Genomic DNA, 25,295 nt, shown 5'->3' on the forward strand with positions numbered 1-25,295 from the left:
GAGGCTGAGGCAGGAGAATGGCGGGAACCCGGGAGGCGGAGCTTGCAGTGAGCCGAGATCGCGCCACTGCACTCCAGCCTGGGCAACAGCGTGAGACTCCGTCTCAAAAAAAAAAAAAAAAAAAAAAAAAAGACACATAAGACACATGGCCCAATAGAAAAATGACAAGAAATAGGAACAAGCATTTTACAGGAGAGAAAATCCTAATCATGATAATGTTACACATACTAAGTCAGCAGAAATTAAGAATCTAATAATACCCAATGTCAAAAAGGATTTGGATCAACAGGAACTCTTAATACATTAACATAATCTCTTTAGAAAACAATTCAAGTCAAACATTTGTCCACATGGATACAGCACTTTCCACTTAGATTTATATTCCAGAGAAATTCTTGCACATAGATAAGAAGACACAAGAATGTCCAGTATGGTTTTCAATGGCAAAGACAGGCAGGAAAAAAGGAGGGAAGAAAGGGAGGGAGCGAAGGAGGGAGGGAGGAAAAAAAAGAAATGAAATCCAAATACTCATCAACAAGAAGATAGATTTTAAATTCTGGTGTATTCATACCACCAATCACAGCAGTGAAAACAAATGAACTATACACAAGGGTGAATCTTAGCCATACATGAGTGAAAAAAATCAAGTTTCAGAAGACAATCAGCAGGAGGATTCCTTTGTCATGAAATAACCTAAATAAGTAGTTTAGGGAAACACACCTATGTGATTAAACTACTTCTTAAATAAGAGACTGGTAAACCTAAACTTCAGGCAGGTGGTTCCCTCTGGGTCAGGCAGATGCTAGAGTGGGGAAGAGGCACAAGGGCACAGTTTCCCTGATTTCCCTGGGTGAAGGGTTCAAATGCGTCCACTCTGCTGATACAATTCATGATTAACATTGCCTTTATTCCTTTGTATGACTCAACTGATACAGCCAAAAAATTCAGAGATGTTCTACACGCACATCCAGTCTAGGACCCTAGAAGGCAAAGGCTCTGCAAACCTGCAGATGTGTAGGAGGCTAGAAAGAAATTACATATAGGGTTTGGGGTTCAAGTGTGCAGCTTTCCTACAAGCAGCAACGCTGAATGGGACATTTAGTCACAGGTTTACATCTCCTCTAAGCCTCCAAATGCACTAATTATTGCTACAATAAATAACGACATGATTACAGTGTGAGGCAGTTTTTTTCAACTTTTAGAACCAACCTATAGACAAAGCTCAGGACACTTAATGATAGCTTCAGAATACATTGTAAATGTCGTAAAACCTTACTTTCTTAAAAAAGTAATATAACTCTTCAGAATACGTTATGTTAGAAAGCCTTAATTCCTAAAAAATATAACTCTTCAGACTGCAATGTCAATGTTACAAAACTGTATTTTAAAAAGTAATATACCCAGTACTTTGGGAGGCCAGGCAGATTGCTTGAGCCCAGGAGTTCGAGATCAACTTGGACAACATAGGGAGACTCCATCTCCAAAAAAAAAAAAAAAAATTAGGCCGGTGCAGTGGCTCACGCCTGTAATTCCAGCACTTTGGGAGGCCGGGCAGATCACGAGGTCAGGAGATCGCGACCATCCTGGCTAACATGGTGAAACCCCATCTCTACTAAAAATACAAAAAATTAACCAGGCGTGGTGGTGGGCGCCTGTAGTCCCAGCTACTTGGGAGGCTAAGGCAGGAGAATGGCGTAAACCCAGGGGAGGCGGAGCTGGCAGTGAGCCAAAATCACACCACTGAACTCCAGCCTGGGCGACAGAGCGAGACTCTGTCTCAAAAAAAAAAAAAAATTAAGAATTAGCAAGTTGTGCTGGCACACACTGGTAGACCCAGCTGCTGGGAAGTTGAGGTGGGAGAATTGCTTGAACCCAGGAGGCAGAGGCTGCAGTGAGACGACATGGCATCACTGCACTCCAGCCTGGGCCACAGAGCAAGACCCTGTCTCAAAAAATAAAATAATAAAAAAGTAATATAACTATTCAGAATATATTGTAAACGTTACAGAAGCTTCTTTGTAAAAGTAACTACCATGAGATGGAAACGGGGAAAAATAAAAGTGAAGGGAGGGTAAGGGCGTGCAATTTTTTGTCCTTCATGGGAGAAAATAAATAAATACCAACTAAAGTTGAAACATCAAGATGTGGAAATTTAATTAGGTTACTGAGAATTACAAGCCTATCCAGGAGGGAAACTGATGGGACCCTCTGCGGGAGCGGGGAGAACAGCAGGAAAGATGTATCCATTTTCCCCCCCGCCATGCCTCCTGGGGCGTCTGAGGTCCCTATGGCCAGTTAGTCACTGAGCAGCACCGGCCCCTGGGGCCTCCCATGCACTCCACAGCCACAGCCTGGCCTCAAGAAAGAACACAGCCTGGCTTCACATGACCTTCGATCACTAAACTTTGATTCAAATGCTAACCAGAAATGCCTGCACGCCCAGGCCCAGGTTTTTAGAATTGTCCTTTGTATCCACTGTGAGCTTTGTATCCACGGTGAGCTGCAGAACACAAACCCAGCAGACAGCACCTAATGGTGCCGCCGAGTAACCATATTCCCATTGCTAGTTTTGATTCCAGGAGACCCAAGTGACCCCACCTGAGACCAAACAGGAGCAGGGATAGATGCAAGGAGCATCTCGGTGAACTTCCAGAAGCAACTGTCTCTCTCCCACCAGAACATAAGCTAAGAAGCAAATAGCTCCCACTGCTCTCAGCACAGCTGCACAATTAAAAGCAGAACCAGTTTCAGGCCAACAAGGTGAACAGTGCAGGAGAACACAGCAAGGATCTCAGTCCTGGAGGAGGCACCTGCAGAGCCGAGCCCTTCCAAGCAGAGTGACGAAGTCTTTCAGAGGCAAAGGCTCCCAGAGAGGGGCTCAGTACCCAGAAGAGTAGATGGACGTGGGCCTGGAGGGGCCAAGCACGACCCCAGAGCCTCCTAAAATTAAGACTCCTGCCCAGTCTTAATTTTATCCCCAAAATGAACTTTTAAGGATTTAATGCTTAGGAGTAACACGGCCAGACACGCATTTTACAAAGACTACTCCAGGGACCATGTCAGGGCAAGGCTGGAAAGCAGAAGAAAGGCTACAGTAATCCAGGCAAGAAATTATAAAGTTTTAAGGTAGCAGCAGAAGGATGAAGAGAGGGAACCCCTAAGAGAAAAGTCGACATCCAATGGTACTGATGCGGAAGGTAAGGACGAGAAAGGTCTCAAGACGGCAGCGCAGGCCCCTGCCGTAGTCTGGGAAAGAAAAACTCGTGAAAAGATTAAGGCTCAAGTCCAGGTCTGGGCTGGAACCAGGAGCGCTGGCGGCGCGCGCCCCCCACCCCGTGGCGCCGGCTGAGCCCGCAGGGACCCACACGCCCAGCGCGGGAGCGTGGCGGGATCTGGGCTGGTTCTCCGGGAGTTCGCCTCGCAGGGCGGGCTGCGGTGAAGAGGGCGCACAGTCCCGAGGCGACCCGAGGCGCGGGGCCGCGGCGCCCGCCAGGCAGGCTACACTGAAGGGCGCCCCGAAGACGCTGGGGGCGCGGGGGCCGGGACCAACGGCCGCAACCCCGCCGCGGTCTGGGCACGGAAAGGACGCTGGCTCGGGGATGCGTGAAGGGCGCAGGGGCGGGAGACCCGGGGTCGGGCTCGTCTGAGGGCCGGGCCGGGCGGCGAACCCTCCTAGGCCAGGAGCGCGGAGTCGCGCAGGCCCCACAGCGGCCCTCGGGAGATTGCGGACCCCGGCCCGCTCTCCCCAGCGCAGGTTTCTCACCTGGGTCAGGCGAGGGTCACGCCAAGCCGGCTTCACACCGCGGAAGGGAGCTGCTCCGCGCTTTTATCCCACCGGCCAATCGCACAGCGACTCACACCGATTGACAAGCTCCACGGACCAACCACTTGTGCGCATGGGCGGGACTAAGCCAGCCAGAGTCCAGAAGCCCGCGCTAACGGTTGCTAGGGACGCACCGGCCATTCCCCCCCCCCCCCGCTACGGCGCTTCGGAGGAGCCAAAGGAATAATGGGAGCCTCCGCCCCCGGGCTGGTCAGCTGCGGTTTCCTCCAGTCTCGGGATCAAAATAGGTGAGTATCGCAGAGCTCGCCTCTTGGAGGCCTCTTTCTGAAGGCGGAGGACGCGGGGCGGCTCGCTCATGGGCTGGGCGGCTCCGCAGGGTAGACGAAGCCTGCAGCGTCCGCACTGGGCTGGGAACGGTTTGCAAGGGGAGCGCGGCTGGCGCCCCGGAGCCGGCCAGCTGGCTGGCGGCCCCACCATCGCAAGTGCCCCGCACCTGCCCGCCTGCTCTGAGCATCTAGAGAAGGCGGCATTTCGCATGGGTAAAATCCGCGCCTGGACGCCGGGAGAATGTTGTTGCTCTTGCCGTTCGGCCCATTGTACAGACGCAGCCAGCGAGGCTCGCAAAGCTCAGGGATGCACGTAGGACTGGCCCGCACCTTGCAGCCACGGAAAGATCCGCCTGGCCCGCGGCCCCTCCACGCCTCCGAGGTCGAGACAGTGACATAAGTCAACTCTCGAGCCCAGGGCGTCTCTCCACCCTTAGACGTCCACTCCGTCTGCCTGCAGCTACGGCCGGTGCGTCCCGCTTCGACTCCCTCTGCTTTCCTTCTCAGCTTCTCGCCTCCAGACTGTTCCGGCGCCGCTGCCTGAAATTACCTGCCCCGGGGGAGGCGCGGCGCGCGGCGCGCAGCCTCATGACGGAACTACAACTCCCACGAGGCGCTGGGCACACGCAGGCGCGCCGCGGCTGAACTCGCAGCGCCGGAATCCTATTGGCTGGGCCGACTCTGAGGCGGGAGCCCTGATTGGTTGATGGGTCTGAGGCGACAGATTCCGGAAAGGGGAAGAGCAGCCAACATGGCGGCGGAACGCGGCGCGGGGCAGCAACAGTCGCAGGAGATGATGGAGGGTGAGCGGCCCCTGCGGGCGGCGGCCCAAGGGCCGGGCGGGCGGGGGGAGCTGCGGGCCGGAACTGCTCCGTGCCTGAGAGAAACCCCACGTCCCGCCTCCTGCCGCCGCCGCGCGGCCCCCTGACAGCTGACAGCGGACCTGGGGGAGCGGGGGAGGCTCTGGACCTCGGGGGAGCCCCGGCCTGGGGGCGGCAGCGGCCGGGAAGGACCCAGAGCTAGGGGTAGAGCGGCGGCGCGAGGCCAGGCCGGGGGTGGGGCTGAATGGGACGCGGTGGCTCCATTCAGTCCAGTTGGAGCCTCGCCCCGAGCCTCTGAGATTGACAGGCGGGGGAGCCTCCTCGGTCAGCTGACGAGGAAACTGAGGCTCTGGGCGCTGGGATCTACCCGAGTCTGCTCCTTGGTTCGCGTGGTGAGGGTGGAGAAGGGTCTTCTCCTGAAATCGAAAGGACTGTTGGCGAAGGGGTAGCAAGGAACCAGAACATTTAGTTACACAAGGTGATACCTCTTTTCAAAGCTGTCATAGTTCCAAAAAGTCTAAATTCAACTTTCTTCCTCCTCATTCATTTTGTTAAAAACAAAACAAATTTAAAAAAATGCATACATGTATATGTTATATGTACACATGTATTTATATATAATTCTCTACATATTTGTAGGTACGGTCATACGTACATGTGCAGTATGTGTATAAACATGCGTGCACGCACCCACCAACTGGGGAATCAGTTGTGTCACCAAGTGCTTAAGTGCTTTTGGGTCCCATGGTTTGGTGAGGGGTACAGCCCTCCCAGAAGAGCAGTCACTGCCTCATGTGAAAGTGGTAGGGAGGAGGAATGTGGAGCTGGGGAAGGAGGGCGGGTGCAGAAGAAAGGGCTGACATGTTCGGGAGTGGTGAGAGCTGCACAAGCAGGGCCAGCTCTGAGCTGGAGCCTGAAGAATAACTCGAAGGCAACGAGGTTGGGGATAAGGTGAGGGAAAAGAGCAAGAATCACTCAAGATGAAGAAAGCTGCGGTCAAAGGGTGTGGAGGAGAGTTTGACCAAATCTTATGTGGTGGGGATGGGGGCGGTGGTGTTAAGGGTCTTGGACTTCATACCCTTGGAGTCTTTTTAAGTAAGAAGTGCCTCTTCATATCCTCCCACTCCCTCTTCAACTGTTTCCATGTCTTGGTAAATGACAAATGTAAAAGCCCGGCTTTTCTCTCTGTCGCCACTCCCACCCGTGTCCTATTAGTCAAGGAGCTCTGACTTTTACTTTTAAAAATAATCTCCAAATCTTCGATGCGTCCTCCATTCCCATTGCCAGTACCTTAACTCAGACCTTCGTCATCTCTAGGCTAGATTGATTGTCTCTGCTCCCCAGCCCATCGTCCCCAGCACACCAAAGTCATTTTCTTACATTCTGATCCACTGTCGCATGTTCCAGACCCTCTGCTGCCCTCAGGCTTCACTTTGGCCAACCTTCATTAGCTAAGCCCCTCCTAACCTCACACCACTCCTCTTCCTGGGGTTTTTGCACCAGGTTGTCATGCAATAAGAACTTTCTCTCCCTGAGCCTGGGCCACCAAGTGACCTGTGCCTGGTGGTGACTAATTTGTTAAATATCTACTGCATGTCATGCGTGTACTAACTGCTCTTGTGCCTTTTCTAATTTAACCCTGACAGCAACTCGCTGAGGCATAGGTTCTATACTAGCTCCCTTCCACAGACTAGGAGATTGAGGCTTTCAAATGGAAATGATTTGCCAAACCTGCATCTCTAGCAGCAAGCTGCAAACTCAGGAAGAGCATTCCAGAAATACTTTTGGACTCAAAGATCGGATTTGGATTTTAGAATTAGATCAGACTCTCTGGCAGTGGAGAATAGGTTAAACAAGGCAAGGCAAGTCGCAGAGAGACGAGTTAGGAGGCAGGACAGGAGCACAGGCCACAGCTAACAAGTAACTGAGCTACCGTCATTGCGGGGGTAGGGAAGAAGAGATGGATTTGGAGGGTTTGGAGCTGGGTTTTATGAGGACTTGTTTTATACAGCAATCCTTTCTTGGGTTTTACTTTGCTAGGCTAAGCAGGAAATACAAAGCTGAAATTGAACTTTTCCCTCAAAGAGCACATCTCTTTGTAGACAAACCATAGTCAGGAAAGAGACTATTTTCAGTGTGGTTGATAATTCCAAGTAATGTGTTAGTGCCTCATGTTTTCCAGACAGACTTCCAAAAGAGGTCATGAATAAAGTTATAAAAAAGAAACGATTTGACAACCTTACCAAAGCATTTTTGCCTGACACATTGAATTGCCTTATTCTTTAATTCAAAAAATATTTATGAACCTTTAAAAGCCTTGAGTTGCTAACATTCTGTCCAGTGTCCAGTGTGAAAGCTCATTTCACACCAATGAGCTTTCTGTGGGCAGTCAACACTACTGGCTGTATTCTCCTTTTCCTTAGTGATCCTTCCTGCCCACAATCTGATTTGAGTTAGTCTTGATTTCTTTCAGAACGTGGGCCTGTGAACTTGGCTGGTTTTCTTAGCCAGATCAATAGTAGAGCATGGATGGAGGTATGTGGCAGAAGAGTCACAGTGGTGGTCACCCAGCCCGAAAGCGAAAGGCACTCAGGCGGTGCTTCACTACCTGGTTCCAGTAGTGGATTTAATCACAAGTGATCCAAGGCTTTCAGAACCCTGGGCAATTCTTCACAAGCTCCTTGAGGGCAGAAGTAGTGTGTTCCTCACCTAAGTATCCATGTGGGCTCCACACTCTGCTCCCCATTCTCCCTGCTGCCATATGCCTCAAGTGGTGCTGGGACATGGGAGACACTCAAATGGTTATTGAACTGGATTCAACAAACATGTTTAAATGAAGTCCTTTTGACTTACAACTGAGTGTTTATTATATGTTCCTTAAAGTCCCATAAATTGGATGTGAATTCTCATTGACTTGTGTGGGTTCAGTTGACAGGCGGGTCGAGTCTGAAGAATCCGGCGATGAAGAAGGGAAGAAACACAGCAGTGGCATCGTGGCAGACCTCAGTGAACAGAGCCTGAAGGATGGGGAGGAGCGGGGGGAGGAGGACCCAGAAGGTACCAGGCCCAGCTCCCTTGGGGGACATCTGCTTTTTGGGGGATGTGGGCTGTACTGCATATGGTCTGTCCCTGGGTGTGGGTGATGTGTGGTCTGGGGAAGGACTGCCGCGCTCCTTAGGGGCCCTCAGTGGGCCAGGGCAGGTGGATGTGCTCTCTGAGGCGCTCCCTCAGCAGGCTGACTCATTGACAGCATTTGCAAAAAGGATGTGGTTTTTTTCCAATTCCACTGAAGGCAAATCCTAGCACGGATATGGGTACTAGTATGCCATCTGGGACAGAACCACGACGTTGTTGGCCGGATGTGGTGGCTCATGCCTGTAATCCCAGCACCTTGGGAGGCCGAGGTGGGCAGATCATGAGGTCAGGAGATCGAGCCCATCCTGGCCAACATGGTGAAAACCCGTCTCTACAAAAAATACAAAACTTAGCCAGGCGTGGCGGCGCGCGCCTGTAATCCCAGCTACTCAGGTGATTGAGGCAGGAGAATTGCTTGAACCCAGGAGGCGGAGGTTGCAGTGAGCCGAGAACGCACCACTGCACTCTGGCCTGGGTGACAGAGGGAGACTTCGTCTCAAAAAAAAAAAAAAGAACCACAACATTGTTTTATTAACCATATGTTTAGGAAGCCAGATTTGAAATAAACGTTATGGCTGACTGCTATGTTTCCGTGTCCTACCATAGCAATAGAAACCTTTAATCTCTTCAGAGAAATTATTTCTGAGTCTTGCCTTACCATTTTTATAGGCCTAAGGATTGACTTCTAAAGTGCCTAGATGTGGCTGGGCATGGTGGCTCCCGCCTGTAATCCTAGCACTTTGGGAGGCCAAGGCGGTTGGATCACTTGAGGTCAGGAGTTCAAGACCAGCCTGGCCAATATGGTGAAACCCTGTCTCTACTAAAAATACCAAAAAAAAAAAGAAAAGAAAAATTAGCCAGGCATGGTGGCGTGCACCTGTAGTCCCAGCTACTTGGGAGGCTGAGACAGGAGAATTGCTTGAACCCAGGAGGCAGAGGTTGCAGTGAGCTGAGATCACACCACTGCACTCCAGCCCAGGTGACAGAATGAGATTCCGTCTCAAAAAAAAAAAGCAAGTTTCTGAACAGTATGCGTGCACGTATGTACTTTTACCTGCTAAAGAAAGAAAACACATCAAATGGGCTGAGTCTGTCCAAACAGCAGGTTTAAGAAGGATCTATACATTTTGCATTTTCTAGATTTGTATACAGTGTATGAATAATCATGCATCCCTTATAAAAATAAAATAAATTTATAAAGAAACAAACCTAATTTTTAAAATAACATTTTGCTCTCTGTGCCAGCAAAGATGTTTGGTAACTATGGCAACCTACTTTTAAGGCAAAAGGAGATTACCACAAAAGTACCAGTTACATTTACTTTGGAACTTCGGAGCTGATATTCTGGAAGTGATGTGGGTGGAATAAAGTGCATGGGAGAGATAGATGGAAGCTTCCGTTATCGCCTGACTTAGTCACCAACAGTGGAGCGGTAGGAGCCCCCGCTATCCTCAGATGGGTGCTGCTGAGACATCGGGTGTTTGTGGAAGACTTGAGAGTTGGCAGAGCAAGCCCTGTGTGCTTTCTTTCCCTGGGTCACTAGCATAGGCTAATGATGTTGTCATCATGTTTTGTAAGTACCCAGGTGTGGTAATGTGTTACAGATGAGGAGAATGAGACTCTGCAGCTTGTCCAAGGGCACACGGCTACAAGGCAGACCAACTGGCCTGGCCTGGCCTGGAAGAATCCAAGTTTTTTTCTTTGAGATGATTAGCCGATGATGAGTTTTCTGGGTATACATTTCTAGCCCTTAGAGAAGCCAAGACTTGCTCCTACCTGTGTTTGTTTAAGTCTTAAATTCAATTAAAACAAATTTAATTATGTCACCTGTTACCTTCTACCTATTTTCCCTAAATTATTTTTAAAATATGATGAATATATAATACACTCAGAAGGGCATTCTAGGCTGGAAACCTTGTTTCAGAGGTTAGCTGACATTTTGAGTGGTGAGCGGCCAGCCTTGCTGGATGTATTACAAACAGGACCCCTTAAAGCCGTGTGACCATGTGTCCTGAGGAGCCTGGCACAGCCCATTTCTGCCTGCCGGCCCGGCATAACTGCGCCCTTCTACTCTCAAAGGGTCCTGGTTTGGACCACAGGACCTGGGCACCCTGCCTTAATTGTAGTGCCTCTTCCAGTGCAACTTCCTGAGCTTATGAACTTGACACTGTCTTTTGGGGTGATTTGTATCTATCTCTTGGTTTTGCCCAGTTCCTTTTATTTAATTCTTAGGTTGGTTGGTATCCTGTACAGTTGTGGATAAACTATAGTAAACTTTTTTTTTAACTAACCACAGTTGATGGTTATAGAAAAGGCATAGTGGAAAAACTGAAGTGAATGCAGCCATGTTGGATCATTACTTTGTTAAGCTGGTCTGATGTCAAGTGCTCCTCTCAGAGGCCTCCAGGTGAGGTGAGGAGCCAGCCCTTAGCCTGTGGTCCAGGGCTGTGTGAGCTCACTCCGCTGCAGAAGCAAGTGCACGTTTGCTCTAGGAAGAGCTACAGTGAGAGCGCTGACAGCCCTGTAAGGTAGTGACAGTGACAATCCATTTACAGGAGAAAGAGCATCCTATGGGTATAATTCACAGAATCCAGACTGGGAGAAGCACTACAAGACAAGCTTGTTTTCCTACAACAGAAAACTACAAGGGGAAAAAGTTTAAGAAAAATGCTGGGCTGGGTGCAGTGTCTCGTGCCTATAATCCTAGCACTTTGGGAGGCCAAGGTGGGAGGTTCACTTGAGGCTCGGCGTTCCAGACCAGCCTGGGCAACATAGCGAGACCCTGACTGTACAAAACATGGTTTTAAAAAATTTGCCGGGCATGGTGGCTCACACCTGTAGTCGCAGCTTCCTGGGAGCCCGAGACAAGGATCACTTGAGCCCACAAGTTCAAGGCTGCAGTGAGCTATGATCACACCACTGTACTCCAGCCTGAGCAGCAGAGATCTTGTCTCTTAAAAAAAAAAATTAATTTAAAAAAATTTTTAAAAAGAGAAATACCATCTAGTCACAATATACAGCCTTATTTGGATCATAATGCAAGTGAACTAAGGGAAGAAATGTTAAGACAGTTGAGGAAATGCGAACACTGACAATCTTTGGTGATACTGAGGAATTACTGTTAATTTTTTTAAGTGTTTTAAGGGGTGAGTGTGCGTGTTTGTGTGTCTGCATGAGTCTGTATACCACTGATGTGCATGCGTGTGTCTGTGTAGTGTGCATATGTGCCTTTGTGTCTTTGTGCATGCGTGTGTGTGTGCATCTGTGTGTGTCTTAGTCCTTTTCAGCACATATGCTGAAGTAGGTTCCAATGAAATGAAATGAGGAAGTGCTTAACAGGGAGTCTGTCGCCTCAGCAGGGAGAGCAGCTCTCTCTGCCTCCGCACAGAGGAGGCTGGCTCCGGTGTGGAGAGTCCTCGTGAAATCCAATGGGCTTCTCTGCTGGAGTGAGTTCATCAGTCTCCCCATTGAGAAGTGTGTTTAAATTATTCAGTGAGCCTCTTTGATCCTATCTGTTGAACTATGTTTTGTTTTGTTTTGCTCTTTGCAGAGGGAAGTGTTTGTAGATGCTGGGCCACCTTCCAAAGCGATAAAAGGCCCATCCTAGAGCATCTGATGTGCCCAGCACGATCTAGATTCTAATGGCCTGGTTTATTGCCACAAACAAACAGAGAAAAGCTACGTAGGAGGCAGGCTGCTGCCAGTTCTGCGGCTCTGGGAGTCACGGAAAGGCAGTAGTGCTGCCCTGCTCACCTGCACTCAGCTACTTCCTCCCCTCCTTCCCACTAACAGCTTCAAAACACATTTCCCTTCTCTGGAAGTTCAAAGGCACAGATGAATGTTTGGAGACCTTTGCCAATATCTGAATTCAGGGAATTCAGAATGCTTAAAACATCACTATTGTTGGAGCAGGGTTCACCCTTGCCACATTCTCCAGGTCCTCAGCAAACTTTCTCATTGGTTCCTCCTCAGGGTTTGAGCTGGATCTGGGCACCAAACAGCCCCAGACCTCGGCCAGAAGCAGCTCTTCACCAATGCCTCCTGTTAATGGGGTTCTGAACAAACCTCTTTTTCTAATTTTTTTCAGAAGAACATGAGCTGCCTGTGGACATGGAAACCATCAACCTGGACAGAGATGCAGAGGTAATGCTGCCTGCTCAGCCCAGCCTTGAGCATGGTGATGGACCACCTGTCAGGTTATCTTGTATGAGATTAGTAAGTTACTTCCCTAAAGAGGTTGCCTGAGCCTCCCTTGGTTGGATCAGAGTCCTGTGTTCATGTTGTTTTTCTTACCAGTGATTGTTATCCCCATGTCTATTTGACCCTTGAGGATTGTGTGGCAGATGAGATGCCTTTGACTCATACATTCTCTGGGTCTGATGATTACATTATACATGAGGGTCCCAACAGCCGCAGGCTGTGTATGACCGGCCTGGCCGCTGGGCCTCCTGAGCCCCCAGCGTGTCTCTGATGGTGATGGGATGGGGTGCATATCCTAAGAGCCTGAGCTTATGTTTTGTGCATACAGGATCTAGGGAATGAGAAAAAGATGTCATGTACCAATCATTTTAAGGGCCAGTTTTACATAAAACTAAGTCATCACTAAACCACAGAGCCCCCGCAGCACACCTTGTCACCGACACCTGTCTGCTGCAGACCCACCTGGCACTGCCTCCCCCACTGCTGCCCACTCCCAGGCCTCCTCTGATGGCTCCTCTTCTAGGACACAGGTCTCCAGCCACTTTGCTATAGCCGAGTATACATTTCCGCTTTGTTTCAGGATGTTGATTTGAATCACTGTCGCATTGGGAAGATTGAAGGATTTGAGGTACTGAAGAAAGTGAAGGTGAGAGGGACTCTTATGAGGGGACTATGACCCATATCACCCATAGGATGTGGATAAGTCCAGAATCGAGCCATCAGTCCCAAGTTGTGGTCTTTGTCTCAGCCTGTGGGAGGCGTGGCTGCCTCCACCTTGTAGCAGGCCTTTACTGGGAGCACAGCAAGTGTGAGACAGCAGTCGAGGGACTTGAGGCACAGCCCTGGGGCTGGCTCTCCTGAGCTCAGGCGGCCAGTGACCTGTGACTCTGGCCTGCCTCAGTTCTGTGCCTGTGTTCAATTAGGCACTCAGTGAATTTTATGGTCCTCCGTGCATCTCATTTGAATTTGTTTCTCAAAATTGAGCCCACCATAGGTTCTTATGTTCTGCCAGGAAGTGGCAAACACCCATACCCCAGGCCAACGCCTCCCTCCTCAACTAGGCCTGCTTGGTGGGGGGCCTGCCTCCTGCTTCCTTTTGGGTTCCTGCCCATCCTCAGGTGTGTCGAGGAATTCTAGCTTAGTGCCCTTGCCCACCTACCTCTCAAAGGTCAGCACCTTTCTAGGAAACAGCAGGAGAATGAAGACACGTCCTTCCACCAGAAGGGCCTGTCCTGTGTCCTCCAGTACCAGCTGAGGCCTTCTCGTGGCCTCCCCCGTGCCGGTGTCAATTGTCCTTTTCCCATCCCCCAGACTCTCTGCCTCCGCCAAAATTTAATTAAATGCATTGAGAATCTGGAGGAGCTACAGAGTCTTCGAGAGCTGGATCTTTACGACAACCAGATCAAGAAGATTGAGAATCTGGAGGCGCTAACAGAGCTGGAGTGAGTCATGAGACCCACAGGAGAACAGCATGGTGGGGAGGCCACTGGGTGGGGGTGTCCAGTCTCTCCAGAGCCCCCCTCCTGCTGGCTCTTGGCCCTTGAGAGGCTGCCTCTGCCACAGGGTCCTGCCCTGCGTCTGAATCCCAAGGCTCTGCCTGCCATGTTCAGGGCTCCAGGAGGCCACGTTGGCTTCACGCATGTCTTCGGCTTCCTGGACAATCCTGACTTGCAAAGTAAACCTTTGATGGGAAGGCTGCAGTGGGGACTTCTGGAAAAGCCTCCATTCAGGGATGATACTGAGATTGGTCGAGGGGAAAGTTAATCCAGAATTTCCTCTTGCCTTTTGAATACTCTTTTTTTTAATTAAAAAAAAAAAAAAGTGACATTTATAATTTAAGGAGTCAGGTTCTACGCCAGGTGCAGTGGTGCATACCTGTAATGTCAGCGCTTTGGGAGATCAAATTAGGAGGATCACTAGCCCAGAAGTTTGAGATAGCCTGGGCAACATAACAAGACCCTGTCTACAAAAATTAAAATTAAAAAAGAAGGAGCCAGGTCCTAGTTATAACTTTACCTGGATTTCTGCCTTCTGTTGCTCATTCATTTTTGCTTGTTTTGTTTCTAATTCGGTACTTCTCAGGCCCCTTCTGTGTGCAGAGCCTGGTGCAAGGTCCTGTCATGGGCACAGGTGTGAATGTAACAGTTTCTGCCTCAAATACCATCCTGGGATCCAGGGCATCAGGAGCCTGTAGGCTGCCTCTGGCTTGCTGCGGGCTCCTGGGCAGCCTCCAAATCCCTCATGACAGCATCAGTGTGAGCCAGGCGGCAGCAGGGGCACAGACCGCACCCCCTGCCCCACCCCACCCCACCCTGCCCCGTCCCACAGTGACTGCAGTCCCCTAATGGGGTGCTACCTTTAGGGTGGTTGAATTGTGAGTTCTCTGCAACCTATGCTCATGTAATTTTTTTAAAAACCTGTTTTGGTTGTTCTCAGGATTCTAGATATTTCTTTTAATCTGCTGAGAAACATCGAAGGGGTTGACAAGTTGACACGACTGAAAAAACTCTTCTTGGTCAACAATAAAATCAGTAAAATTGAGAACTTAAGCAACTTACATCAACTACAGATGCTAGAGCTGGGATCTAACCGCATCCGGGTAGGTGCAGACAGCCCTGACTAGTATATTCAGGGAGAGGCAGCTGGCGGGTTGTGTGTGGACTCAGTGGGTGTATGTAGAATGCATAGTGAGTATGCATTTCTTAGGATGCTGTGATTTTTTTCATGAACAAGGAAATTTTTTTTTACTGATACTGGAAGTCAGTATCAGTAAGTCCTGAGTGGTCTAGCCTTTCTTCTGCACGTAGATTTCAGTTGCTCTTCATCCAAATCATGACCCTAAATCACACCATTCCCAGTTACATTCTGCCTGAGATGAACCAGCCGACCTGAACGCCTTGCTCTTGGACTTACTCGTAGTGATCTTCTCTGGCATGCTGCTTTGAGATGAAAGTTTCCCAAGCCCAGCAAAGTGGTCACTCGAAGTGATGTACATACCAGGGGCTTTAGAAAGCCTCTTGCTGCTGACACACTCCCAAAGGCAGTGCTGAGTTGGGCCTTCCTCCCTGGATGGCTTAATACTCCTGGGACACAGTCCCCAGCAGGATTAGATCTGTTCTCAGGACCCATTTGACCTTGAAAACGTGGGACAGAATGGAAATAAAAGACTTTGGAAAAGTGATCTGGTGTTCCATAGAAGCAGGATCAAGTCTTCACCAGCTGACTCATAACCACCGTCATGTGCTGAGGGGAATGCGGGAGGGCGTCCCAGGAGGACTGACATTGAAGGTGGATCTGCCAGGCAGAGAGAGGGGAGGGTTCCCGTGGGCAGGCAGGAGGACTTCTGTCAGCCAGAAGAGCATTCAAGCCCCGTGCCTGGCTCCTAATCAGGGTCATGGCACAGAGCCTGTGCTTCCCCCAGCCTTGCTTAGTGGCTTTGGCAGGTGTTTCTGAGCACATCCGACCCTGCCCCATGTTCAAAATGCCCCTCTGTTTGGCTTCTGAAAGTATTACAGCATGCGATGTCTGTCCTGGGCCCTTGAGAGCTTGGACAGGATACAAACCAAGGGAGGCTGGTTTTGGCAAGAGTCTCTTGACAGTTATTGTTAGAGATCTCATGGCCACAAATAGCAAAGCAGCACATTTAAAACTAGAGAGCAGCCCAGATGTCCGCACTTTACCAAGTGTCTGACTGTGGAACTTTCTAGGGGAACAGTGGCTCATCACAAATTAATGCAGACTACAGCCGGTGAGGATGCCCCCGCCCCACCAAGTCCTGCAGTGGTGTGTGGATTAGCACACCATCTTCCAGCCTGGAGTCCCCACCTAGTTAGCAAGCACCTCATCTGGTTCTTTTGTGTCTGCTGAAATATTTAAAGAATGACTTGTTCTGAGAGAGAGTGAACTGACAGAGGAGGGAAACTGAAGTCCAATCAATAAACAGTCATTAAACATCCTGTTGTAGGCAAGTCACCATGGGGAGATGAGACAGGGCAGCGTGGTCACTGCCTCTGGAGGTTTATGGTTGAATAGAGGAGCACATGATCACAGCAAGGAAGAGTGCTGTAGGCGGGTGTGGAAACTGGGCAAGAGGGGCAGAGTGCTGTGGTGTGAGGGCCCCCCAGGAATCCTAAGTGAGGGTCCCGGGATTTCAAAGACTTAAGGTCAGAGTCCCAGACCTCACTTCTGTAGAGACTGAGGCTCTTGGGAGGCCTTTTTTTTTTTTTTTGAGACAGAGTCTCGTGCTGTTGCCCGACCTGGGAGTGCAGTGGCTCAATCTCGGCTCACTGGAAGCTCCGCCTCTCAGGTTCACGCCATTCTCCTGCCTCAGCCTCCTGAGTGGCTGGAACTACAGGCACCTGCCGCCATGTCCAGCTAATTTTTTTGTATTTTTAGTAGAGACCGGATTTCACTGTGTTAGCCAGGATGGTCTCAATCTCCTGACCTTGTGATCTGCCTGCCTTAGCCTCCCAAAGTGCTGGGATTACAGGTGTGAGCCACCACGGCCTGGCGGGAGGACATTTTAATGTGTCAGCTCACAAGTTTAGAACTGGAAGGGACTTGGGAATCTGCTAGTCCCTGGGTTCTGAGACTGTTCCTCAGCACCCCAGAAAATCTGAGGGTTGGAAGTGAGCTCAAGACAGTCTTGGACTCGCCACTCTTGTATTCTGCTTTCAAGTAGGATTTCCACCGGAAGTCTTAGCAGATACATTGCTAGCCCCACATCACAGAACTGAAGCCCTGACAGCTCTGCCCCAGTCCAGTCACCTGCTGGCTGCCTGGCACAGCCCGTCAACTGCAGTACTCATTGCTGTTCTGTCCTTTCCACAGGCAATTGAAAATATTGACACCTTAACCAACCTGGAGAGTTTGTTTTTGGGGAAAAACAAAATTACTAAACTTCAGAACCTGGATGCGCTCACCAACCTGACAGTCCTCAGTATGCAGGTACAGAGCTTCCTGAGCCGCCCGTCCCTGCAAGCCCTGGCAGGGCCAGTGCTGCTGAACACAACCTTAGTTTTTATCCTTCACAATTGGCACTTTGTTTCACTCTTAGTGAACAATTGAAACATTAGATGTCACAGACTTTATACATACTTGTGCCAAGCAAAAACTTGATTGTCTTATTTATTTATTTCACTTTTTTAGAGACAGGGTCTTTATCTGTCACTCAGGCTGCAGTGCAGTGATGCTATCATAACTCACTGCAGCCTCCAACTCCTGGGCTCAAGGCAACCTCCCACCTCAGCCTGCCAAGTTGGTAGGACTACAGGCATGCACCAGCACCTTCAGCTAATATTTTGTCGAGGGGGTGGGGCATGGAAGAGATGAGGTGTCACTGTGTTGCCTAGGCTGGTCTTGAAGTCTTGACCTTGAGTAATCTTCTTGCCTTGGCCACCCAAAATGCTGGGTTTATAAGCATGAGCCACCACTCCTGGCCTTTTTTTTTTTTTCTTTCTGGAGACAAGGTCTCACTCTGTCATCCAGGCAGGAGTGCACTGACAAGTACATTCATAGCTCACTATAACCTCACACTCCTGGGCTCAAGTAATCCTCCCTCCTCAGCCTGCCAAGTAGCTGGGACTGCAGGTACACACCACCATGCCTGGCTAATTTTTGTATTTTATGTAGAGAAGCGGTTTCCCCATGTTGCCCAGGGTGGTCTTGAACTCCTGGACTCAAGCGAACCTCCTGCCTTGGCCTCCCCAAAAATTTCATTCTTAAGTGCCATGTTTTTGATTTTTTCCACCCGCTGCCCCAGTAGCAGTCCTAGATGGTTTTTAGCCCAAGGGGACTTCTTCAGAAGGTGGAGCTTATTCTAAATTCTAAAGTGTTTGGCTCAATGGTAGAAGCAATTCCTTCCATTGCGCAGAGAATATCAACCCTATTAGACTTCTGCATTTGGGAGTTGGTAAGCACTTGAGTGTGCCTAGGCTCCTGTTTACCTTTTGTGTTGGAAGCAAATTAGCAGCATTAGACCCTTGAAGCGAGCTGGAACAAAGTGCTCTGGGGACAAGGCCCAGTGTGGTTAGTTGATCCCGTTGACTGACACTGAGGGGCATGTGAAAACCACTCTTAACGCTTGGTGAAGCGGAAGTTTGTCGGCTTCTTTAAGAAAGTTCTTGGCCTGGTGCAGTGGCTCACACCTGTAATCCCAGCACTTTGGGAGGTCGAGGCAGTCAGATCACCTGAGCCCAGGAGTTCAAGACCAGCCTGGGCAACATAGTGAGAGCTCATCTCTGAAAAACTTAAAAATATAAAAAAGAGTTCTTAGGCCGGGTGTGGTGACTCATGCTTGTAATCCTAGCCCTTTGAGAGGCCAAGGCGGGCAGTTCATTTAAGGTCAGGAGTTCGAGACCAGCCTGGCCAACGTGGTGAAACCTCATCTCTACTGAAAATACAAAAATTAGCCAGGCATGGTGGCAGGCACCTGTAATCCCCGCTACTCAAGAGGATGAGGCAGGAGAAGTGCTTGAATCCAGAAGGAGGGGGTTGCAATGAGCCAAGGTAGGTCCACCGCACTCCAGCCTGGCAACAAAGTGAGACTCCATCTCAAAAAAAAAAAAAAAAAAAAAAAGTTATTTGAGTTTAATGTGAGTTGTAGTATGTACTAAAAGAAAGTAGAGGCCGGGCGTGGTGGCTCATGCCTGTAATCCCAGCACTCTGGGAGGCCGAGGCAGGTGGATTACTTGAGGTCAGTAGTTCAAGACCAGCCTGGCTAACATGGTGCAAACCCCATCTCTACTAAAAATACCAAAATAAATATTAGGTGTGATGGCAGGCGCCTATACTCCCAGCTACTCGGGAGGCTGAGGCAGGAGAATTGCTTGAACCCAGGAGGCAGAGGTTGCAATAAGCCAAGATTTCACCACTGCACTCCAGACTGGGTGACAGAGCGAGAGTCCATCTCAAAAAAAAAAAAGAAAAGAAATAGGAAATTATAATCAATTTACTTTAAAATATTCAGGAATTTTTACACTTTAAAATTATTAAATCAGGTAAACCTTCACCAGGTGTATCTTTTAACAATGAGTTCGTTTTTTGTTTGTTTGTTGTTTCTTTCTTTTTTTTTTTTAAATGGAGTTGTGCTCTTGTTGCCCAGGCTGGAGTGCAGTGCAGTCTCGGCTTACTGCAACCTCAGCCTCCTGGGTTGAAGCGATCCTCCTGCCTCAGCCTCCCAAGGAGCTGAGATTACAGGTGTGCACCACCACACCCAGCTAATTTTTTGTATTTTTAGTAGAAACTGGTTTCACCTTGTTGGCCAGGCTGGTCTCAAACTCCTGACCTCAGGTGATCCTCCTGCCTTGGCCTTCCAAAGTGCTGGGATTATGGGTGAGAGCCACTGCACCTGGCCTAACAATGAATTCTTTATATAAAAAACATGTAATTCCCATGCATGAATTTTAGCTCAGTACAGCAGGCTCAAAATTTTGATCCTCTTTTTCTCTCTACATGAGTCCCATTCTAGCATGTTTGTTTTGTTTTGTTTTGTTTTGTTTTGTTTTGTTTTTTGAGATGGAGTCTCACTCTGTCGCCCAGGCTGGAGTGCAGTGGCGCGATCTTGGCTCACTGCAAGCTCCACCTCCCGGGTTCACACCATTCTCCTGCCTCAGCCTCCCGAGTAGCTGGGACTACAGGCGCCGCCACCACACCCGGCTAATTTTTTGTATTTTTAGTAGAGACAGGGTTTCACCATGTTAGCCAGGATGGTCTTGACCTCCTCACCTCGTGATTCCGCCCACCTTGGCCTCCCAAAGTGCTGGAATTACAGGCATGAGCCACCGCGCCCGGCCCCATTCTAGCATGTTTTAAGTGAAATGCTCTATTCTTAGAATTCTTCAAGATAACACAAAACCTCATTTCCTAAAAGCCGTTTCATTTTGTACCCTCTGTATTGTTCTGACAGCTGTGTGCTCTCCCTCTTGCAGAGCAACCGACTGACCAAGATCGAGGGTCTGCAGAACCTGGTGAACCTGCGGGAGCTGTACCTTAGCCACAATGGCATCGAGGTCATCGAGGGCCTGGAGAACAATGTAAGACACCCGCTGTCTGTCTGGGGCTGTGTGGGCGGTGGGCACCAGGCGGGCAGGCACCTGGCCAGCCAGCACACACTGGCCTCTTGGGCCAGTGTCAGGAAGATGCCCTGCCTCTGGAGGTTTATCAGAAAGACCTTCCCATCCTAAAAACTAAGGGACCCCTCCTTACACCGAAAAGCGCAGGAGCTGTGTGTGCCTGTCAGCCCTCTGCCCTGAGTGTGCCTTGAAGGGTTGACGCTTTATGTGGAATTTCAGCACAGGCTTCCATAGGCTCCCTCAGTGGGGCAGCATCCACTGCACACCCACCGTCACTGCAGGCATTTTGCAGGATTTGAAAAAAAAAACCTAACCTGCTCATAAAGGGCCCTGTATGACGGTGACTGGCACTCCTCTAGGCCACTGACCTTCTGCCCATGGCCCCACTGGCCTCAGCCCCTACTTTCCAGCCCACAGAGAGCACAGGACCAGCTCTCAGTCCGAGCCCCCTCCTCCTCTTACAGTATGAACAGCTTCCTCCTCCCCCATTCCGCACTGCCTGCTGTCTACACCTGTCCATGCTCCTCCCACCCTCCCTGGCCCTTCTCACTCAGGTGCAGGACAGCCTCACATACTGAGTGGAAGTGTGCTCACAGAGCCCCCACCCTCCTCAGCTGCCTCCAGCTCACCCTACTCTGCCCCAGTGCAGTGTTCAAGACAAATAAAAGACTTTTTCTCATTCAATTTTACTTGTTTTTTTCTGTTTTGTTAAATTGCCATCAAATATAACCAGATTGGTCTGTAAACATAGTGTTTCAATCTCATTAGGCCTTTGTGCCTCAACCCCAGGGCCTAGTTGGCATCAGTAAATTTCACCAACACCTGTATAAAATTTTGGAAAAATTCAAATTTGCCTGTGGAAAGTTTAGTCACCTTCCTTTGACTTTGCACTGAAATTAAAAGTTTATAAAACTAGCATGCAAACCAAGTGTTCACCTGTGTGGTTTAGAGACATGCCTGCAGTGGAATGGCGCTGAGGACTGTGTGGCAGGGGCTGGGGTTGGGGCTGGGCGGGGTGCGCAGCAGGGAGCGCATGCTCAAGGGAGCCCTGGTGCCCTCCTGCACCCTGGCCTCCCCGAGCCAAGGCCCCTCAGTCTCCACCAAGCGTCCACCGGGAGACAGACAATCTGCAGCACAGTTTAGATAAGCAGCCAGTCCCAGGAAAACTGGAAAGAAGTATAACTCAGAATTTTACCAGTGGAAGTGCTACACTGTGATCTTGGTTAAACACCAGATTATTCTTGGGCCTTTGAAACAAAACAGAAAAAAAAAAAAAATGCTTGTATTAAAGGTAATGACGTTATTGTAATCTTCATCGTGATCAAATGTAACAGTCTTTCCTCTGCCATTTTTTTCAACTAAAGATCAGACAAATATTTTCTCCTAAGTTTTGTTTCTTAATTTATCTGGAATTTATTTTTATGGTGGGAAATAAAGTAAATGTAGTTTTGTCCTAGATGGGAATTTAGATGACGCCCCCCAACCCAGTGTCTCATGACTCCTGTCTCGTTCTGCAGTGTCTCCTCCAGCTCAGGGCTCTCCTGTTGGTCTAGAATATGTTTGCAGTGGTCCCTGACAGGTGTCGTTTCTGTGGCATTGTGTCATGCCCTTTGGTGTGCCTGCTCTCCTCACCCTGTTCCGTTCTTTTTTTCTATTTCTTAAGCAGTTCTTACTAGTTTGCTTTGGATGAGTTTTCACAACATTGTCCAACTCCCCTAGAAAAACGTGAAATAGTGTCGAGTGCATACCTGGATCCCTGAACTCAGAGATGTGGGACCGGTTCTGACAGCCAGAGCCCACCACCAACTCTGCCCCTCGTGCTGAGCCTTAGTACTTGGACCTCACGAGGCTCAAATCCTGCGTGTGTTCCAGGCCACTTTCATTTTGCCAGTTTCTGGGCTTGCATACCAGATGACCATGAGCATTTCAGAACGGTGCAGAGTGTGGGGGAGAGCTGCTGTCTGCTAGAGACCAGCCCCACTGCCAGGCGATGTGTTGTTGGATTGCCCACAGTCGCGTCCTCTGCAACATTTTCCTGCAGTCCTTTTGCTCTGAACCTGCCCCACTGAGCTCCTCCCTCGCACACTGTGGAGCCTGATACTCTGTGAGCAGACCTGACCAGGGCACCAAGATGGGGTGGTTTGAAGGCACCTCCTAGGTAGCATGCCATGCATAGCCTGCTGGAGAGTGGCATCAGACTTGACACACACAGCTGGTGCCAGCTGGCACGCTGGGTGCCAAGGCAGCAAGGGTGGCATAGCCAGAGAAGCTCCCAGGCCACAGCCATAGTGCTTTCAAATTGGGCAAGCTACTGGCTGGGTACGTTTCGAGGAGATGGGGGGAGGAGTGTCTGCTTTTGAGACATTTTTTAACTTTCCCTTAAAACTTGGAAGGCTTTGGAATTGGAATACCAAAAATGCAGTAGAAAACCAAGGAAGGGACTAGGAGGGAGCAGAGCGTGAGGGCAGAGAAGGGAATGAACTTTGTCAGAGGTTCTCGGACAGCTTGTAAACATTTTCCTTTTGATGAAAAACAAAAGTATTACCCAGGCTTAGATAATGTGTATTGGAAAGTGAGTAACTGATGTGCATTTTCAGAGTAAAAGATCCTAAAAACACATTTTTGTCTCCCGGTGGGGGCACACACCCTGCAGCAGGTGCTCAGCAGGCCCAGCACCCAGTCCTCAGCACCCAGTCCTCAGCACGGGTCTTTTCTCTGCACTCATGCTCCTGGCAGCCTCTTCCGAGACAAGAGTTTAGACTTGGGATCCGAGAGTCCTGCCTTTCCCACTGCTACTATGCACGTGGGCAGATTCTTAGCCCCACTGAGCCCCAAGTTCCTCATCCCTAAATGAAAGGAGGAACTTTGTTTTGAAGATTACTTGGTCGTACATTTCCTTGTGATGAGCACTAAGTAAATGTGACTACAATTGTCAGCCTTTCTTCAGAGCGTCAGGGGGTTACTTGGTTCTTCCTGGGACCATCAGTCTCACCAGGGGCCTCAATGGACAGGGATCTGAGAGCACTGGGCTTGGAGTCTGACACAGTCTCAAATTCCAGCGATCAGGAGAGCTCAAGGAGGTAGCTGGGCAGGCTCTGATGGAAACACTGTCCCAGGGAGGGCTGCAGGAAGCAGGCAGGTCTCGTCACCCTCCATAGCATGCCCTTATCCTGTGAGGGCAGAGAGGGTAGTGCACCTGCAGCCCTAAGGTCAGCACTTGACACTGCCTGTGTGGTCATGCAAATCATGTTGGTCAGAGGTAATCCAGGAAACATTTTATTTCCTTTTAGAACAAACTCACGATGTTGGACATTGCATCAAATAGAATCAAAAAGATTGAAAATATCAGCCATCTAACAGAGCTGCAAGAATTCTGGGTAAGTTTAATATACGCTGGGGTTGATGACAGTTCGACTAAACTGGTCTCACTGATTAAAATGTCGTATGAGTGAATACGAGAATCTCCTGTAAGCCTTCCTGCTGAGTGACTCCGTCCCGCCATGAGATTTGGGGTGGGCACCTTTGTAGACTTGTGTTGGGTGTTGTCTGTGCTCCTCAGAGCATGAGCCACAGATCAGCAGCCTTGACATAGCTTGTAAGAAATGCAAAATCCTGGGCCCCGCCATAGCCCAGATGCAAACTGAGTCAAAATCTTTGCTTTACAAGACTCCAGGTGATTGCAGTACACACAGAGGTTGGAGAAGCCCTGATCTAGGTATGGGTAGAACCTAAAATTGTCATTTGACCAGATGGTTTCCAAACCTCAGCAGAGAGGCAGACACATTCCCTGCAGCTATATTCCAGCACCACAAAAGGAAATGTTGGATGGGTTTCTGCAGTTAGCCATCTTGGGATTTGCCTTGTATTTGTCTCGTCGCAGGTATGGTTTCAGGAGTAGCGTTGCGGTGTCAGCAGGAAGAGAAACAGAATATAATAAGTTTTTGCACTTCCTCTAAACGGGTTGGGAAATGATCCCCGAGCTGAAGTCTTCAGTGTTAGGATTCCCTTGGAGAATTCTCCTAGGGCTTATTGCCTTTCCCCTAGCATGTGGCCCCTGCAGAGATTATGGCACAGGTGTCACCCTGTGATGCTGTGAATGTAGTAGTGTCCTCAGATACATCCAGTCTAATCCAGGATTCATGCATCATGCCAGGATTAAGGCATCATTCTTCCTTGTCTCTCCTCTAGCTGTGCTGCTGACCCTGCTTATGTCCTGTGCGTTCTCCTTTCCCCATCTTAAAAGGTCATCCAAGTTTCCCTAGAACACAGATGGCCTGCTGCAAATGTTCCTTGCCCCTTATTGGTGGCACTGGGTCTTGAGTAGTGTCATGATGTGATACCAGAGCATGTCTGGGAAGATGCGAGTCAGAATTTGGCAGGTGATAAAGATGTCCCAGGCCAGGGGGAGCCTCAGTGAGTCCAGGTGGGTCTATGTGCAGCCCACCCTTGAAGGAAGGTGTGGCTGGTGGGAGGCTGGTTGGATCAGCTCATAGGGAGCTGGCAAAGAAGCCAGGGAACCACACAAAGAAACCAAACAACAGGAATAAGGAGTCCAGAGACAGAGGACCTAGGTAATAGGGAAAGGGCACCTGGCAAAAAATTAGGGAGCAGGTTTGGGAAATGAGCTGATACGGAAGCAATGTTCCTGAAGCTTACGATTCCTTCTGCATGCCCTGCCGAGGAACAGAGCATGGGGCACACAGTACTGAGACCACAGGCAGGGGCCAACCTGGGCACCACAGCTAGCAGGGAGGCAGGCAGGCTGGTGATCCATCACTAGGGGCCAGATAGTGCCTGACCCTGTGACACAGAAGAATCCTGTTCCTTAGACCACCAAAAATAGTAAAAATAAATAAATAAATAGCCAGAATTTGCACAGTGCTTTATAGTGTCCATACCTCTTTCCATTCTGATCCAATTATCACAGCAATCATGTGGATAAGATCATATTACCCCA

The 25,295-nt window shown here is 49.5% G+C and overlaps 2 protein-coding genes across 3 annotated transcripts in view; one reads left to right on the forward strand and one right to left on the reverse strand.

The window, feature by feature from the left end:
* Positions 1 to 4,574, reverse strand: part of LOC105473773 (PAS domain containing serine/threonine kinase) — a 56,054-nt gene extending 51,480 nt beyond the window's left edge. The window contains exon 1 of one of the 2 annotated variants that reach the window (XM_071073761.1): positions 4,441 to 4,574. The gene's annotated coding sequence lies outside the window, so the exon portion shown is untranslated. Of the gene's footprint in view, positions 1 to 3,763; positions 3,904 to 4,440 lie in introns of those variants that run through there. The other variant, XM_071073760.1, reaches the window with a different exon arrangement.
* A 173-nt stretch (positions 4,575 to 4,747) lies between these two features.
* The window catches only part of LOC105473774 (protein phosphatase 1 regulatory subunit 7), a 36,081-nt gene continuing 15,533 nt past the window's right edge, over positions 4,748 to 25,295 (forward strand). Inside the window, exons 1-9 of the mRNA XM_011727775.3 lie at positions 4,748 to 4,913; positions 7,860 to 7,988; positions 12,154 to 12,209; positions 12,847 to 12,912; positions 13,578 to 13,708; positions 14,703 to 14,865; positions 17,097 to 17,213; positions 20,195 to 20,299; positions 23,629 to 23,715. Of these exons, the coding sequence (XP_011726077.1) occupies positions 4,817 to 4,913; positions 7,860 to 7,988; positions 12,154 to 12,209; positions 12,847 to 12,912; positions 13,578 to 13,708; positions 14,703 to 14,865; positions 17,097 to 17,213; positions 20,195 to 20,299; positions 23,629 to 23,715 (951 nt within the window). The 5' untranslated portion in view covers positions 4,748 to 4,816. The remainder of the gene's footprint in view (positions 4,914 to 7,859; positions 7,989 to 12,153; positions 12,210 to 12,846; positions 12,913 to 13,577; positions 13,709 to 14,702; positions 14,866 to 17,096; positions 17,214 to 20,194; positions 20,300 to 23,628; positions 23,716 to 25,295) is intronic.

Source organism: Macaca nemestrina, chromosome 11 (assembly GCF_043159975.1).
Source record: "Macaca nemestrina isolate mMacNem1 chromosome 11, mMacNem.hap1, whole genome shotgun sequence".
Lineage (NCBI taxonomy): Eukaryota > Metazoa > Chordata > Mammalia > Primates > Cercopithecidae > Macaca > Macaca nemestrina.